The sequence below is a fragment of the Lathyrus oleraceus genome, chromosome 7 (assembly GCF_024323335.1).
Source record: "Lathyrus oleraceus cultivar Zhongwan6 chromosome 7, CAAS_Psat_ZW6_1.0, whole genome shotgun sequence".
NCBI lineage: Eukaryota > Viridiplantae > Streptophyta > Magnoliopsida > Fabales > Fabaceae > Lathyrus > Lathyrus oleraceus.
Window position 1 is genome coordinate 474,392,256 of NC_066585.1, and position 18,776 is coordinate 474,411,031.

The 18,776-nt window shown below is 33.6% G+C and overlaps 2 protein-coding genes across 3 annotated transcripts; one reads left to right on the forward strand and one right to left on the reverse strand.

The window, feature by feature from the left end:
* Positions 1 to 4,906: 4,906 nt before the first annotated feature.
* On the forward strand, positions 4,907 to 9,004 carry LOC127107292 (F-box/kelch-repeat protein At3g23880). The gene is made up of 2 exons (XM_051044588.1): positions 4,907 to 5,029; positions 6,363 to 9,004. The coding sequence occupies exons 1-2, from the start codon at positions 4,957 to 4,959 to the stop codon at positions 7,142 to 7,144; spliced, it is 855 nt and encodes a 284-aa protein (XP_050900545.1). The 5' UTR covers positions 4,907 to 4,956; the 3' UTR covers positions 7,145 to 9,004.
* An 848-nt stretch (positions 9,005 to 9,852) lies between these two features.
* Positions 9,853 to 11,728, reverse strand: LOC127107293 (serine--tRNA ligase, cytoplasmic). Of its 2 annotated transcripts, XM_051044589.1 has the most exons (4): positions 11,581 to 11,728; positions 11,315 to 11,498; positions 10,739 to 10,918; positions 9,853 to 10,205 (listed from the first exon to the last, which is right to left on the reverse strand). In XM_051044589.1, exons 2-4 carry the CDS (start codon positions 11,357 to 11,359, stop codon positions 9,996 to 9,998), a joined length of 435 nt encoding a protein of 144 aa, XP_050900546.1. In that variant the 5' UTR covers positions 11,360 to 11,498; positions 11,581 to 11,728; the 3' UTR covers positions 9,853 to 9,995. The 2 variants fall into 2 exon arrangements, with proteins under 2 accessions (XP_050900546.1, XP_050900547.1); XM_051044590.1 differs by lacking the exon at positions 11,581 to 11,728 and having other exon boundaries at positions 11,318 to 11,538.
* Between the last annotated feature and the right edge of the window lie 7,048 nt (positions 11,729 to 18,776).

The window sequence follows — 18,776 nt, forward strand, 5'->3', positions numbered from 1 at the left end:
CCTCTTGAAGAACAGCAAGTGGAAACTCGTGCTACAAGGCTCAGCAATGGTCCAAAACTCTTCTACAATGCTTGTTGAGATGATTGATGGAGGGATTGAAGCTCAAACGCATGTGAATCCAGTAGATTTTGAAAATTCCATTAATGCTTCAAGCTTCATGTATGGTCAAGTATGGCACGAATTCCTCCAAATACATGTCCAATCTTCCTCAGAAATACTTCATGATCATGATTCCAACAAGAGAAATGGCTTTTGTGTGAGAAAATTGAAAGTTCTTGTTGAGAGAAATTTTTGATCAATTTTCAAAATCTAGATCTGAAAGTGTTGTTAATGGCAAATGCAGTTGTGATTATGCTTATATATCTCTTGCTAATGATTCTGAAAACATGTTTAAGTCCAAACTAATTGAGATTAGCAAGTTGCAAGGTGTGTGAGAAAATTGGATTTTCACCTCATGCATGAGGTGCATGCGTGAACAGTGCATTATGCTGACCCAAATCCACTTAAAAAAGGCCCATGCACACTTTGGAATTGGTATTTCATGCATATGATCAACCAAATTAATTTTAGAAATTTTTCTTCAAAAAACTTCATGAATGAGCATATGATCATGCAAGTGAAATTCATGCCATGTAATGGATGTTTTGGAAACTACATGTTATGAGGAACAAAATGCAAAAAGAACCACCAAATTTGGAGCCTTGGTTCAAAAGTTATGGCCATTTGAAGTTTTAAGCACACTTTGCCATGATTGGATCATATCTCCTCAACCACACATCATAAATCCATGATCTTGGGCTTTTTGGAAATGGGAGAGAAAGATCTTAAACTTTCATGTTGGACAAAATTTCATTTGAAGCCCTTTTGATGATGTAAAATTGAGTTGAAGTTGGTCCAAGACCTTTCCATTTTTGGAAATTTCAAATTATGGGTTACTTTCTATTTTGGGAAATTTTTGACTTGACTTCAAATTCTTCAATGTAAGTGCTTGAAATGTCAAATGAGACTTGTTTGAACATGAATGAAGTATCTCTAATCACTTCCCACCTCCAAATCCACAGTTGACTTTGCAGTTGATTTTTATGGGCCTCAGATGAATTGGACATGTACTGTGGCTTTTGAACCTTCAACACTTGGTCAAACTGCTTCAAAATGATCCTTGAGTCATGTAAGCTCATTGGAACCACCATAGGTCTTTCATCTCATGGAAAATGCTCTTGCTCTCTTGCACAGTTGAATCTCCTGACCAGTCTTGACTGATGAGATGCAATGGACTATGCAATGTGAATGCAACATTAATGACCTAAAAATGAAATGTATATACAAATGGGAGGTGCAAATTTGAGGTGCTACAACATTTAACTTATCTTTTATTTAAAATCTAATTCACGAAGACACTGAGGTCAATCCATAATCTTTACAAAGATTCTTGAATCAAACTTGCACAAGAAGTGTCAAAAATACTTAGGGTTTTGGCGAACAGCATAAGGAAAAATCGGCAATTTTCCCTCAAAACACTCTGATAATCTGAGTGTTTTGAGAAAAAATTGACAATGCGTTGAAATTGCATCCATAACTTTTACTAGGACCAAGGAATGGTCAAAGTCAAAATCCCCATAACCCTAAAACTCTCATAACCCCCAACTTCTACATGATTGATGATGACAATAGAATCACCTTATCAAGTATTAAAAGTGATTATTGTTCTCTGGTTGGAAATAAATCGAAAGAGCACTTCCTAGAACAGACAAAAGAAGGAAAAGGACAAAAGAAGATTTTGATGCCACAGTTGAGTAATACTATGACTATGAGTATGATCACTAGCCTTGAGTTCTCAAAAGCACACCTTTTGCTGCTTTCAGTTCATTGTTGATGGAGATGGTTGCAAAACTAGGCCATGTTATGGATAAGGTTGAAGAATTGGGCAAAATGTCCCAATTTAGAGAGATCAGAGATGATGATGATGAAATTGTTGTAGCTTTTGAAAGACCAAAGATGAATACAGCTAAGAAGACATGCCTTCTTATGGAGGAGCCGAGTAAAACTTTCTTCCTCCCGTTTGATGCCTTCTTATGGTAGTGTGCTCTCACTCAATCCATTTTTCCCATTATATATATATATATATATATATATATATATATATATATATATATATATATATATATATATATATATATATATATATATATATATATATATATATATATATATATATATATATATATATATATATATATATATATATATATAATATATATAAAATATTTTGTTTTCAAATTCACTTTGATTCATACTAGTTCATATTTGTGCTTATTAATGTCAATAAATTCTTTCAAGTCCCCAATCCAAGTTTACTTCATTCCAAATATTGCAACAATGTCACATTCATATGTGTATGTCAAGGAACTTAACGAACCAAATATACTTCATTATACCTAAAGTGGAAAGTGAGGTTCTTTAGTTTGTTGAGTATATATATATGATTTTCTTGCATTGTTTTAGTTTAATGGTGTGTACACCTTACCTACTTTGAGCCTTTTTGGTTGGGAAGAGTAACACATACACTACTTTACTTTATGAGATTAAATTTTCGCTTATTATCTTGAAGTTTGATTTTTTTCCCATCTGTTGTGGATGGAAAAATCACAGAGTCGCCACCATCTTTTATTCGTTTCTAAGAAAAATGAGAAATAATGAGAAAACCCTAAAAGGTAAGAATAAGACGTTAGGGTTTGGGAGTCGATTAAGTGAGGGGAAGGTGCTAGGCACCCCTCACCTTCGTTGTACTCAACGGGAACCTCCTATAGTTCTAAAGTTACCATGTTTATCCAATGGATGTTTGCCTAGTTGTTTATTTCTTACTTAATACTTTAGTTATTTATTTACAAAAAATATATTTTATTATTTTTTAAGAAAAAGATTTAATCATAAAGGGTGTTAGCTCCAATTTCAACGTCTGATATGGATTAAGGAAATTAAATAAGGAAATAAGTTCATGTGAATGAATTGAATGTTTCGACAAAATCATACAGTTTGAAATTCCAATCGAAGATACCTTGATACAAGGGTTAAGGTGTTTTGTGGACTTAGAAATGCTTAGAGCAGTGGGGAGACAGAAGCGTCACTAACAATAGTTCGACAAAGGATTTGAACTCAAATAAGGGAGGGAATTCTTTGTTCTTATCTAAACTGCTGAGCACGTGGGGCATGGTGGGCATTCGCGCACATGCAGAGTGCCACTTGTCTCAATCAGGTGAATAGGTCGTTAGAAGCGGTTATTTCGATTGATATAAATAGGAAGTCTTAATGTTAGGGTGGGGTGTTCAAGTTTGTACAAATTCATCAACTTACCCAAAGTATTTGTGTGTAGAGAAAGTGTAAATTGAAAAAATGTATGTTTGTTGTCGCTGTAAGACCCCAATTTTGACCCTAAGATCCCTCATGTTATCTCATCATATGCATTAACATTGGGATCACACCCTGACATCCTCCTTATCCCTCATTCATTGGATTTTCATTGGGAGAGATCACCAAGCACCATTTGATTGTATCATATTTCATTTTTATTTTATTTACTAACCAAAATACCAAAAATATGTCATTATATAGATCAACTCTTTTGTAGGTAGTGCACATGCTCACCTTTGATCTATCAAGCTCATATCTAGGTTTTAAGACCCTCATTGTAAGGAGCTCAATCAAGAGTTGGTCTAAATTGGCTCTAAGTATCATATATGGATTCCTAAGATCTTCACATGTTATTTTGATAAAGAAAACATCAAGATTTTGGAGTTGGTTTGCCTTGGAAACCCTAATTCATCCGGGTATCTTGTGTGACTTCTTCAACAATTGATCAAATATTTCAAGGGATACTTCACATATCATCATCTTATGCATATATGATCCTCCATGAGTCCTAAAAATCAAGAGAATGTCAAGCCAGCAAGTTGGTTCATGGTGGTTGACCAGAGAAAGTCAATTGATCAAAACTAGGATTCCCTATCTCCTACAATTTTTATCATATGAAAATGATTCCAAGAGAAACGTTACTCTAAATGACATTCCAAACAACTTTCATGTTGAAGTATAGAGCTAGTTTTGCTTGGAAAGTCATTTTTTTATGGGGAAAGATTATAGGTCATTTTGTCTAAACCCTAATTTGGAGGTCAACTTCCCAAGACCATAACTTACTCAATTTTTATGACATGAAAGCCATTAAAGTTACATGATCAAATTCAAGATGTCTACTTCAACTTTGATGTTCAGAGGAAGTGCAAATAATAATTTTTTAAAATACATTTTTATATTTAATATTTTAAATTAATATTTTTTAAAGAAAATATTGTAACAAAATAAAAATTATAAGAAAAGAGAATAATAGTATAGAAAATTAGAAATAAATATTTGCTGAGATTTAAAACAAACTTAAAACAAAACAAATCAGATGAGGATTTTCTAAAACAAGTTTGAAGAATTTGTTTGGGAAATATAATATTAGTAAATGCTACAAGTTTTTAAAAGACATTATTTTCTTAAAAGGTAGTTTAGTTTCCTCTAAATTTAAAGATTTAATATTTTATTTGATATAGATTTTGTTATATTGAGTTAATTATTTCATATAAGTTAATAAATAATAATAAAGTAAAGAGATTAAATTATATTTTTATTAAAATATTTTTATTATATATTAAAAATGATAAAAATAATATTAATTAAATAATAAAATTTTAAAAATTATCTTAAAAATTGGTAATCGATTTTCATAGGCCCTTTTATTTCACATGAAGCGACTCCCTTTTATTTCACATGAATTGTCATTTTGGAATTTGGAATTTGGAATTGTGGGAGTGAGGGAGTAGTATTTATAAACCTCGCAACATTCAATTCACTACCCATCACTTTCTAAAATAAACAGTTTCTAAATCCTAAAGTCTGCTGCTATAGAGAAGTTTTGATATGACAGGAGAAGGTTCTCAGAACGCCGCCTCCACACCTGCTTCTCAGTCAGCACCAATGAAGGAACGAGAAGGTTCTCAGAACGCCGCCTCAATCTTCGGCCCCACGTCGCACCCTACACAGTTCAGGTACCCTCTAACAGAGATTCTTGAGATTCTGGCCCAAAATAGTCTTTACAATGGACGTTTGGATACCTCCGTTTGTGACGGGATCTTGTGTTTTAGATTACCTAATTGTGTTGGTATTTTGTGCAATCCTTCGATTAGAAAGTTAAAGATATTGCCACCTCCAAATTCTTATATTGAGTTAAAGATATTTTATTTGATATAGATTTTGTTATATTGAGTTAATTATTTCATATAAGTTAATAAATAATAATAAAGTAAAGAGATTAAATTATATTTTTATTAAAATATTTTTATTATATATTAAAAATGATAAAAATAATATTAATTAACTAATAGAATTTAAAAAGTTATCTTAAAAATTGATAATCGATTTTCATAGGCCCTTTTATTTCACATGAAGTGACTCCCTATTATTTCACTACCCATCACTTTCTAAAAAAACAGTTTCTTTGGAACTTCTTGTAGAAATCTTGTCCAGGCTTCACGTGAAGCAGCTCATTAATCTCCGTTGCGTCTGCAAGGCATGGAATGATCTCATCTCTGGAGATTCCAACTTGGCCAAGAAGCATCTTCTTGTATCAACCTGTAACCAGGACTGCCACCACATCATCACAAGCTCTCAGCACATGCCACCTGAGTTTCTTCTATCTGGTTCCCCATTCACCTCAATCTTCGCCCCCACGTCGCACCCTACACAATTCAGGTACCCTCTAACAGAGATTCTTGAGATTCTGGCCCAAAATAGTCTTTACAATGGACGTTTGGATACCTCCGTTTGTGACGGGATCTTGTGTTTTAGGTTACCTAATTGTGTTGGTATTTTGTGCAATCCTTCGATTAGAAAGTTAAAGATATTGCCACCTCCAAATTCTTATATTGAGTTAAATATATTTTATTTGATATAGATTTTGTTATATTGAATTAATTATTTCATATAAGTTAATAAATAATAATAAAGTAAAGAGATTAAATTATATTTTTATTAAAATATTTTTATTATATATTAAAAATAATAAAAATAATATTAATTAAATAATAAAATTAAAAAAATTATCTTAAAAATTGATAATCGATTTTCATAGACCCTTTTATTTCACATGAAGCGACTCCCTTTTATTTCACATGAATTGTCATTTTGGAATTTGGAATTGTGGGAGTGAGGGAATAGTATTTATAACCCTCGCAACATTCAATTCACTACCTATCACTTTCTAAAATAAACAGTTTCTAAATCCTAAAGTCTGCTGCTATAGAGAAGTTTTGATATGACAGGAGAAGGTTCTCAGAACGCCGCCTCCACACCTGCTTCTCAGTCAGCACCAATGAAGGAACGAGAAGGTTCTCAGAACGCCGCCTCCACACCTGCTTCTCAGTCAGCACCAATGAAGGAACGAGAAGGTTGTCAAAACATCGCCTCCACACCTGCTTCTCAGTCAGCACCAATGAAGGAACGAGAAGGTTGTCAGAACGCCGCCTCCACACCTGCTTCTCAGTCAGCGCCGCATGTTTCTTTGGATATTCTTGTAGAAATCTTGTCCAGGCTTCGCGTGAAGCAGCTCATTACTCTCCGTTGCGTCTGCAAGGCATGGAATGATCTCATCTCCGGAGATTCCAACTTGGCCAAGAAGCATCTTCTTGTATCAACCTGTAACCAAGACTGCCACCACATCATCACAAGCTCTCAGCACATGCCACCTGAGTTTCTTCTATCTGCTTCCCCATTCACCTCAATCTTCGGCCCCACGTCGTACCCTACACAGTTCAGGTACCCTCTAACAGAGATTCTTGAGATTCTGGCCCAAAATAATCTTTACGATGGACCTTTGGCTACCTCCGTTTGTGACAGAATCTTGTGTTTTAGATTACCTAATTATATCGGTATTTTGTGCAATCCTTCAATTAGAAAGTTAAAGATATTGCCACCTCTAAATTCTTCTGTAATATCATACTCATTAGGGTATGATTGCAATAACTATAAGGTTGTTTCTCTTACTAAGGGCATTGGCAGAGTACACGTCCCATGTTCATGCATTTGGCTCAGATTCTTGGAGAATGATTGAGGACTTCCCATATCCTAACTTCATAAGTTATGCACCTGGAACCATTCTCAATAACCACGTTAATTGGTTGGCATATGGATTTATAGTTTCTCTTGATTTGAAGTCAGAGTTATATCAAGAAATTTCACTGCCTCCTGCTGATATCCGCATCCCTAGAAGTACCATAGGCACATTCAGTGGTTGTTTGTCCCTCGTTACTGACAGGTATGGTATTGGGCTTCTTGCTGTTTGGACAACGAAGGAATTTGGAAATGGTGATTCTTGGAGTTCCCATGTAAATGTTTCTTCCCGGGGTGGTTATGGCCATAGGATAGTATGTGATTTAGAAGATGCTGTGTTGCTGCAGTGGCGCACGAGGGAGAAGTTTAAATTGAATGTGTATGATCCGAAACGTGCTTCTTTTAAGTCTCTTAAATTTGCAAACAACATCCAAGGCCTAATGGAACCTCAAGTTTATGTTTAGAGTTTGATATTCCCTTTTTAGAGGGTCTCATTGGTTACTAGGTTCTCATTGGCAATGTATCTAGTTTTCTGTCAACGTGAATGTTGATCGTTTGGCACCACGTGGAGATATGAATTCTAAATAGTTAATCAATTCAGCACTGTTTCCGTTGCTTTGCTTACATAATTGTACAAATAGATCAGGTCACCAATATGATGACAACCAGTTTATATAAGGTTGGTCTTCTCCGCTTATCATTGCCTCTAAGCATTTCTGAAGATACCACCATGTCTTTCTATTCTTAAATATACCATCAATATTCTCTTCTCTTGTCACCTTTTCCTAAGATTTTAATTCACCCTTTCTCATAACCAAAACTTTTATTACTCACTATCTCACTCGTAAAAGTTTCAATGGATCATGAAACCATCACTGCTAAGCTAAAGCTCAAGCCATTGGAAATCATTTTAAAGCTTTGCAGATAAAGTGAAAATATTTCCAGTTTAGTGAGGAGAACAATTTGGAAAGTTGGCAAAGATGATCCATGAAAAGTGGTTCAATCTTTAAAAGTTGGTCTGGTTTTGACACTAATTTCTTTCTTGTATCTTACGGATCCATTGTACAAAGGGATAGCAAAAAATGTTGTGGTGACTGTCAGTCATGACTGTGGTGGTTGTGTGTAGTGGAATGGTGATTTCATCCTCTATTGTGATCTCTGCAATTGTGTCTTTAATTTTTGCACTAGTTGATCTCTCTCTCAGTTGTTGCTGCAGCTCAATACTATCCTTGGGATCATGTTCATAACTTATCAACCTTGGAGGATCTCTCTCTCAGTTGTTGCTGCAGCTCAATACTATCCTTGGGATCATGTTCATAACTTATCAACCTTGGAGGATCTCTCTCTCAGTTGTTGCTGCAGCTCAATACTATCCTTGGGATCATGTTCATAACTTATCAACCTTGGAGGATCTCTCCCATAAAGAGCTTTGAATGGAGTCATACCGGTACTAGTATGAAATGAAGAGTTATATCAATACTCTGCCCATGCCAGTGCCTTAGCCCGACCTTTAGGATTGTTAAAACTAAAGCAACGCAACATCTCTAGACACTTATTCACAACTTCAGATTGACCATCAGTTTGTGGATGGTATGAAGAACTCATGGATAGTGTAGTGCCCTGCAATACAAACAGTTGCTATCAAAATTTGCTAGTAAATACTTTATCTTTATCTAGTACAATTGATTTTAGCAATCCATATAATTTCACCACATTGTTCATGAAAGCCCCGGCCACAGTTTTACTAGTGTAGTCGGTTTTTATTGGCATAAAATATGCATATTATGTCAATCTATCCACAACTACCAATATCACCGTAAACCCAAAAGATAATGGCAAACCAGTTATGAAATCCATTGTAACATCCTCCCATACCTGATTGGGAATTGGCAAAGGTTGTAGCATCCAGCTGGTAATGTGTTGAGGTGTTTAGCTTGTTGGCAAATAACACATTCCGCAATGAACTTCTGCACATCTTTTCTCATGTTGGGCCAATAGAATTGTGCGGAGATACAAATCATAGTTCTTGTGATGCCAACATGTCCTCCAATTGGAGAGGAATGATATTCAGTGAGTATCTGTTGTATCAGTGGACTCTCTGCAGGCATCACCAGCCTATGTTTCCAATATAGCAAACCTTCTCTCACCATATACTGACCATCCGACACCGAATGATTATTACATTGCTGAACAATATCTTGCAAGTGAGCATTAGCAACTACTTTCACTTTCACTTGCTGCAACAGAGAATTTTCAACAGAAGACCCCGACAGGGACATAACCCAAGACAGGACATCAGCAACTTGATTATCTTTGCCTGGTTTGTATTCAATTTGGAAGTCATAACCAACAAATTTGTGCAACCATGCTTAATGTTCTGGAGTATGCAGAGACTGATCCAATAAAGTTCTCAAACTCTTTTGATCCATTCTCAGAATAAATTTATGACCAAGTAAATAATGCCTGAATTTAGCCAATGCAACAGTAATAGCATGAAACTCACGAGCATATGCAGACCGTAACTGCATTCTGGGTGCTAGCTTTTTTTTCTTTTGTGGATATTACTTTTCCCAACACTTTCATTATTCTTATTCTTACGAGGATATTACTTTTCCCAACTCTTATGAGGATATTACTTTTCCCAGAACTTTAATCCCATAATCCAGATGGCAATAAAAATAAACATGTTTAGCCATTTTTGTCACAACCTTTAATGCAAAACTGGATGTTCGATGCGGGGTCTAAACCTTTCACAATGTTTAAAACAAACCCAGCTTTCACAATGTTTAAAACAAAGCCAATAAAACACAAGGTTTATAGATTAATGAGTTACACAATATGACATAATGCAATTAAGCCTTCGATTTCTTCCCTTTGGCTTCGTTATTCGGTTTGTTCTTGAAGGGCAGGAGAGTCTTTCCATCCATGAATGGCCTGAGGACTTCTGGTATCTCTACCCCATCCTCCTTCTGGTTGTTCTCTAGTATGCAGCACATGGTCCTCTCAGTAGCTGTGAGAGTAGAGTTCAACAAATGAACGTATTTCTTCACTGGATCATTGCTCTACAACAGGAAAAAAGATGCAAAAGGCTAACAGTCAAAATTATGAAATTAAAGTCTTGTAAACCATATTGCCCATGGCAAACCATATGTATGCAGTCATTGACACACATAATTTCAGAAAGTATAACAATAAAAAATCAAGTCTTATTCCATTTAGTGTTGTCTACATGGATCAAATTATACCATAATGTCCCTAGGTCTTCCTCTTTCTCTAGTTGTTTGACTCATCTTCATCAGATCAACTCTTCTTACAACAAAATATGAAAATCTTCTCTCTACATATAAAACCATCTAAGACTATTTTTCACAATTTTTCTACTATAGATGTTACCCCAACACTCTCTAATATTGTCATTTCTAATCATCCTCATCTCTCCTACACTTATTATGAGATTCTAACATACACGGGAAATAACTCTCAATATCTCTCTGGAAATGAACTTCATCCTAAAGTAATTGAATAACACTATGTAATAAAGCTATCAATTAGATGTAATGACGCCATCAATATAATGAACTTGGGCATTACTGACCTTTTTCTGTCCAAATCGAATTTCTAATTTTCTGGCCTGGTAGTCAGTACAATTTGAACAGGATACCAACTCCCTGTAAGTTTGAGAAGCTGGAAACCATGCTTCAAGATCATACTTCTTCGCAGCAGCAGCATTTAAAGCACCAGATACAATGGAAACAATTTGATATGGAATGTTCAACTGCAGTAAATAAAATATAATTACATAAGAAAAGGAAACTAAAAAGGAGGACGAAGAAACCACTCAATTTAGGTTGAAAACAACCAAGATAACAATGTCTATGCAATGGCAACAGCTAGATGAAATAGAATGAGGTGATGAAAGAGGACGGGACAAACATACAACAAAGTCCTACATATCAAACCTTACAAGAAATATTGAGATGCATTAAATATTCCCCTCTTTAAATGTGTTTGACATGTCATTTAGTTTAGAATATAAATTCAGGGTGTAAGAAACATTGTAACAAACTTATGAAGAAAGAGAAAACAGTTATGAGAAAACTCAATTCTCTCGTAGATTTCTAATAAGCGCTCAAATAAAAAAATGGCTTTATTATGAAGGACATTGTCGTACCACCTTGTAAAATTCCTCGGAGTTCTTAAGCATTTCCTCGTGCATGACCCATGAATTATTGTCATGTAGGGAGGTAATGCAAAACTACTCTACTTTCTCAAATTGGTGAACTCGAAATAGTCCTAGAGTATCTCGACCATGAGATCCAGCTTCTCTATGAAAGCAAGTTGAATATCCAGCATACCTACAGAAAGTATGTTTCCAAAATTAAAAATATAACATAGTTTTCCAATTTAATATGAAAGATGCGACTAAATTCATGTTACCTAAGGGGTAGCTGGGTAGGCTGGATCGTTTCATCTATATGATATGCACAAAGCGGCTGCTCTGATGTTGCAATCAAATATTTGTCATCTCTTTCAGAAGTTACCTAATATAATATGACCAGATCAGAAGAAAAGATTGGGGTGGTCTTGTTAGTATGCATTGAAAAATTCTTATTTGGTGGCCTCAATTTCAAAAACATATAACTACTTATAATATATTTAATAATGTCATTCCTAAAATAATCATATTAATATAAGTTTTCTTTTTGAATAGCTTATCTCATTGAACAAGTTTTCATGAATATCACTTTTTAGAATGCACACATTTTTTACGTCAAGAAAAGAAAAAAGAATGCATTTTAGTGAGATAGAAAAAATTAACCACACTTAACTAAATTTCTCGGTGTGAGGTTAGATGCTTTTGTTTAAAATTGAGACAAAGCCAATATGCTTGTTTTGAAGTTTTAGCCCGGAAAAGGAAATCAATTCCTTTACAAAAAATTTAAATAAAAAATATAATGAAACAAAGGTGGAATTTTTGTCCTCGTGAATGATAATAAGTCAACCGGATTTTTTTTCTTTTTGAATGGCAAATTGTTAGTGGTTGAGTATTAGTATATATTTACACCCTTGCCATGACTCAAACCCTGGGCCTCCAACTCCTTTTAACCCTTAATTCAATCATTTCAAGTCAATTAAATCAACAAAAAAAAACACTACTATAATAATCCTTAAAGAGACAAAGTATAAGAATCTTAAAATTAAATTATAAGCTTGCAATAGACTACCTTACGGTGTTCCTTAGTTACTCTATCTCTCATCAATCTATCCTTTTGTGTGTGACCCTGTAGGTTTTCGCGACAATTATATTAAATCACACATTTAACATAATAAACAGTGAGCGGTATCTAGCAACACATCACTGCTACCCAAGACACGAAAATATCATGTGATATGACAAATCCTTTTGTGATAATACTTATGTGTATAATTATCCTTTTGCCCTTATATCTATATTGAACACAAGGCATAGACCGTGTCATCCTTGTCCAGTTCAATATTGGACCCATAGACATTTATTCTGTTACGCAGGATGGGCAAATTCCATCTAGGTCACTCATGTCCCTTAGCATGCTTCGTGGAGTACCTATCAACTATCTTTATGGTCATCCAGTTATGGACAACGTTTGATCAGCAATAAGACACTCGACTCTACATCTAGGGTCCATAGTGGTTTCAGATCGAAGGGTGATATACACCATTGTCACCATGAGAATAATTTATGACACTTTGCATAACATTCTATATAGTATTCTCATAGCGGGTCAATCCAGTATAAATATTACTCTTAATATTCATACCTATGTTTAAGACTTGATAACTCTTTATCCATGATCCATGAGATGTGATCATCAATCTATATACATAATAGTCTTAATGCTCTAATGTTGTCCCACTTCACAATAAAGCTCGACTACGGATACTTTAAGAATAGTGTCCTTATGTTTAATGTGATCTCATGATTAAGTCACACTTGATACATTAAACGAACTAACTATTCTAGGGACTTTATTAAACCAACATAATAAAGAAAAAGTCTTTTATTATTAATAAATAATTCGATACAAGTACCAAAAGTATTGACCTCTAGGGCTTACACCAACAGCATCTCCGTAAATACTTGACATGCAAAAGTGGCAAATATATCAAAATCCTGCCCCAAACCTCCGAAGATGCATCTATAGAATATTCAACGGGTTGCTCAAACATCAATATATTTGTTAAAAATACTCGAAGATGCATCTCCATAATAAAAATTTTATTTACTCTAGGGTGACATTTATTTGATGCGTCATAAGATGGTGCAAGGGTGCATCCAGAAATGTATCTTCAAAATCTAATGAGCATTTTAAATTTTCTATAGCGTGTTTTTCCATAAGGTGGGATAAAAATTTTCTTTTTTTACGGGACCCAAACACATTGCTCCATAGTCCATATTAGGCTATCACTATATTATATATCCTGGACCAGTAGTATTCATATGTATAGTTGTCAACTTGCCATTACTTGTTTTGTATTATTATTTATTTTACTGTAAAAAAACAAAAATAATATAAAAATATATTATAAATATTTTGATTAAATTTTAAAATTATAATTATGCTGACAAAAGTGTGTTAATACTAATAAAGATTAATTGATATATTATGTTAGTGTGGAAAAATTTATGTGGTTGGGAAATCACAATCATACGTAAGCGATATTTTATATTTACTTAATAGAAAAATAAAAAATACTTATAAAATTTAATAACAATTATGATTAATTGACAATGTAAAATATATTTACACGGACATAGATATCAATTCAATTCTTTTATATAACTTGCATAATTTATATATAATTTTTGGAATATATGGGATAATTTATTAATTTTTTAAATTAATTTACATGTAAATATAAATATTATAAATTAATATTACATCTCATTCCACTCTATTATCCTTTTGTCATTGTGTCAAGATATTGGGTTTTAACTTTTGAAAAAAAATGGATTATTTATTATATTTCTAAAAGTAACTTTTATAAAATATTTTAAATATTAAAAAATTAATTTTTATAAATTAAAGACTATACTTTAAATATTAAAAAGTAATTTTTATATTTTTATATCTTATAACATAAATATACATTATTAAAGATTAAAACATAGTCAGAATTATAAATTTTTCAAAAAATATGTTTCCAAAATGATTTGAGTTTAATGAATATGCTTTGATAGTGTAAAATAATTTTGCACTTTCCTCAAATAGAAATATATTACTCATTCATGTCATACCACTAACTTGAAAATGTCCATGTCCAATTCCAAAGAAAACCCTAAAAGGAGATCTTGAAAAGTGCAAATTGAGGGGTGAGTTTGATTGCAACTTGTTTCATATAATTATGGTTAATCTATTTATTTTAATGTTCATTGTTAATATTTGTTGATAATGTTGATTTTGTCTCCAAATTTGTAGGAATTGACAAGTTGTAAGTTGTTCATATGAGATGATGAACTTGATGGTCATCCTCCATATGTTCTTACCATAACACACTAACCCATAAATTTCTTGAAGAATTCCAATGAAGCATCAACATACACGGTCAAAATACTTTGCGCTTGCAACTGCTCAGAGTTTGTGAAGGATATTACTATCATTATCAAAGACTTTGAGTGTAAGAGAAAAGAGAATATAAAGATGAATTTGGACAATGAAAGGAATAAAGACAAGTTATTTAAGTTTTTGTTGAGTGTCTTTTGGATTATGTTATTTGTGAAGGTGACAAGATATACAAGAAATTGGGGTTTGAATTGGGTTTCCAAGATTAAAAAAATTTCTAGTTCAAACACCCAAAGTAAAACCAAGAGTAAAAATAAATGAACACAATTATTTTTATACTGGTTCACTACTAACGAAGTTAATCCAATTCATCCGTCAAGGTGATTTTGCCTTCTCAATAAGGACTTAATCTACTATAATCACCAGATTACAGACACACAAAGACTACTCATCTTTGTCTTCTCGAGTATTTAGACTAAACCCTAGTCACTCAAGGAAACAATCTCAAACAAAGAGATACAAGTATTTATGTTTACAAGGATGCTTCAAAAAGCATATTACACAAAGTTTAAGTACAAACAAATATGAACACAATAACAAATAAAAACTATATATGTGTTTTCTATATATACTCATAAAAATAGTATGTTCAGCAAAAGCATTGTAGCGTGAATAGAGTAATGTAGTATAGCAAAATTAGCAGCTTCATTCATTCTTCCAAGTCTCCTTTATATATGCATGAAAAGATCTGTTGAAGGGTAGAATGAACATCTTCATAATGAGATGCCGCCTTATATAACAGTATGTCAGGGTGAGGGACAAAATGGTATAAATAATATAGTCCTTACTCCATGAAATCAGCATAGTGGAAGGAATATTTGATATTGTACTATATATTATTTTTCTCACATAAAACCTTTGATCTTATCTTCTAATCTTCATAGGCTTTTGAGTAAATGTTGTTGAAGCATGTTTAGAAGGATCAAGAGACTGGTTGAGAGAAGCTTCAAAACCTTATCTTCAGAGTCTTGACACAGTTCCTCAGAACCTGGTCTTTATAACTTATTCTTCAAAATCTTGGGAGCTTGATAACCTTCAGAGGTTCTTCTATTAGAGTCATAATCAAAAGCTTTAATAAAAACATTCATTAGAATCGTTGTCTAAGAGCATTTTGGAACTTAATGTAATCTTATGAAGCACGCTTATGTATCTCTTCAGAGTCAAAGTGTGTTGAGTCCAGAGTCTGATAACATCACATGCCAATTCTTCAGAGTCGGAACATGTTAGCAAAAGCTACACACTAGACAAAACCATTAGGCTACAAAATTGTTCTCTAACAAACAACATATTGTTATCATCAAAACTAAATGCCAGATGCATGACCGAATCTTATTCTTACAATTTGCATACTTCATATATCAATCATGGTAATAATTCATGATACTATACTTTTTCCAAAAGGTATAATTCAAGTATAAATATTTGTGGATTCATATTTTTAAATTTCACCTCTACCTAACAATTCAAATGCATATATTTCTCAATTTTCATCTAAGTTCCTTGAGCCAAAAACTTAGTGAAACTTTCTGCATAAACTTTTACAGCATCATTAAAGTTTCAATCTCAAGTTCGGAGTAGTTAAGTATTAAACATTGTGAATTGTTTATTTGGAAGGGAAGATCAATTCTCATTATTGGTACAAGTATAAAATATTCTTCATCATTTATTCAAATTTTGTATTGTTCACTAAGTGTTAGTGATCGTTGTATTCAACTGAAACTCGTGTGCTTTCTCATGTATGTTGTAACATCAAAAGGTGGTGTGCCTTTATGATTGTGTTAGATAGTTAAGAGAGTCAAGTTGATCGACTGTAACGTATCTGACATAGTGAAATCTCTCACGGGGTATGAGGGGACTAGAGTACCTTTATTTTGAAAGGGGAACCAGGATGTATTTTGGTGTTCTTTATTAGAACAAGATTTGGTTCTGCATCTATACCTTTAGTTTTTATGATAACAATATTGTATTTGTGTGAGAATAATTTTGGTACCATAATGGTTTGTTATTGTGTAACTTTAACAACCAGTTCTGATTCTGAATATATGATGTGCAATATCATCAGTTTTTAAACTATGTGTTCTAAATCCGCTTTTGCGCCAGCTATTAGAAGTTCTGAAAGATTTTCAATATTGTTGCTGCAATGACCTTTCTACTTTTGTGTTGATTCATCCGTGAGAAGCTTCTGAGGAGACATTGTGTTGTTGCTGCAATACTCTCTAAGTTCATGCTTCTGGACGTGAATCTGATCACCAAACTTATGAAGAATGGCAAGCTTATAAAGTTGTGTTATGTAGATGAAGATTCTGAAGATCTCAAGCCAGACGATTGGAGTTATCAAGGTTCTGACTGAAGATTCTAAATACTCTGAAGATTCTAAACATTATGAAGATCTCAAGCCAGACTACTGACGTTGTCAAGGTTCTAGCCAAAAATTCTGAAGTTTCTGAATCCAACTTTATGTTTCTTCATTTCATGCTTCATCAACTTTCATCAGAAGCCAATGAAATCGAAGATAAGATCAAAATAGGAACGTGATCAGATAATACATAGTACAAATCGAACATCCTTTCCACTACCTGATTTCGTGGGCAAGGACAATACTATACATCACGCCTGTCACTAATTTTATGGGCGAAAGACAGTACACAATATCATTCCTTTCCCATCCAACAGTGGACAACCGCTTAAATGAGTTTTCCCCATTTTCCCCCTCCAATGAACTTATGCTTATGCTATATAAGGAAGACTTGGAGACTTGAAGAAAAACGTCGGTGACACAATATTTTTACAAGTCTATTTCTTTGTGAAAAGTTATCATTCTTTTGTACACAATTTTTCTTTAAGTGTTTGTATTCATTGAAGGTGAGAAAAACAAGAAAGGGGGGGGGGGGGGGGTTTGAATTGTTTTGGAAAATAAGCGCTTTTGGAAAATAAAATCACACAGGATTTTATACTGGTTCGCTTATAACACAAAGCTACTCCAGTCCACCCAGCCAAGGTGATTTCGCCTTCAACAAGGACTTAATCCACTAATCTTGAAAGATTATTACAACCAACGTCTAAGAGAAAGATCTCTTAGTCCTCTCAAGTATACAGACTGCGCAGAGTCACTTGAGGAATATAAAAACAACTTAGATAAAAACAGAGTTTGTAATCTAGAGTGCTTCTAGGATAAAGCAAGTATTACAGCAGTAAGAGCAAATAGAATATTTCACGTTCTGAGCAAAAGCTCGTGAAACTTTGAGAGAGAGAGAGAATATTTCAATGTGTTCAGCTGTATCTCTCAATGCTGTTTGCTGTCCTTTATATAGAGGTGAAAGGACCGTTGAAATTGATGGCATATGATTTTGTCTTGATTAGGAATCAATGCCATAACTTCTGTTGTTTCTTGCCAAAACAACTTTGTCTCCCTGAATAACTTCTTTCCAATAATAATTCCTTTCCATTTAAATTCAAAGTTGACGTTATTCTTTCTGAATTAGGAAATCCATTATCAGAGTCTACGTAACTATGTTAATCTGAGATCTTGCTATGTGGCTTTAGAGCTTCTGATGTTTTGATCTCTTAGGGTTCTGATGATGTCTTCAGATGACGCTGAGAGCTTCTGGAATTTGGATATGCCTTTGTTCAGAGTCAGAACTTCTAGAGCGTACTCCTTGTTCAGATGCCTCTGAAGTTTTGCTGTTTTGCTCAGAGTTAGAACATCTTGAGCGCATTACTACTTCAGATGCTTCTGATAATTTGTATCTGATATGATTCTGTATCTGATGACGTAATCAGATTCCTTTCTTTTTGTTTAGATTCCTGCACACTTAGAAACTTTTTGTTAGAGTGCCATTTTTGGTTTCGTCCTTTGTTATCATCAAAATCTTGGAATCTGTTGTAGAACAATTTTTGTTCTTACAATCTCCCCCTTTTTGATGATGACAAAACAAACTCAATTAGCAGATGAAACAAAAAATCAGATACAAACTCAATTAGCAGATGAAACAAAAAATCAGATCAGATAGAAGTGAGCTCCCCCTGAGATAG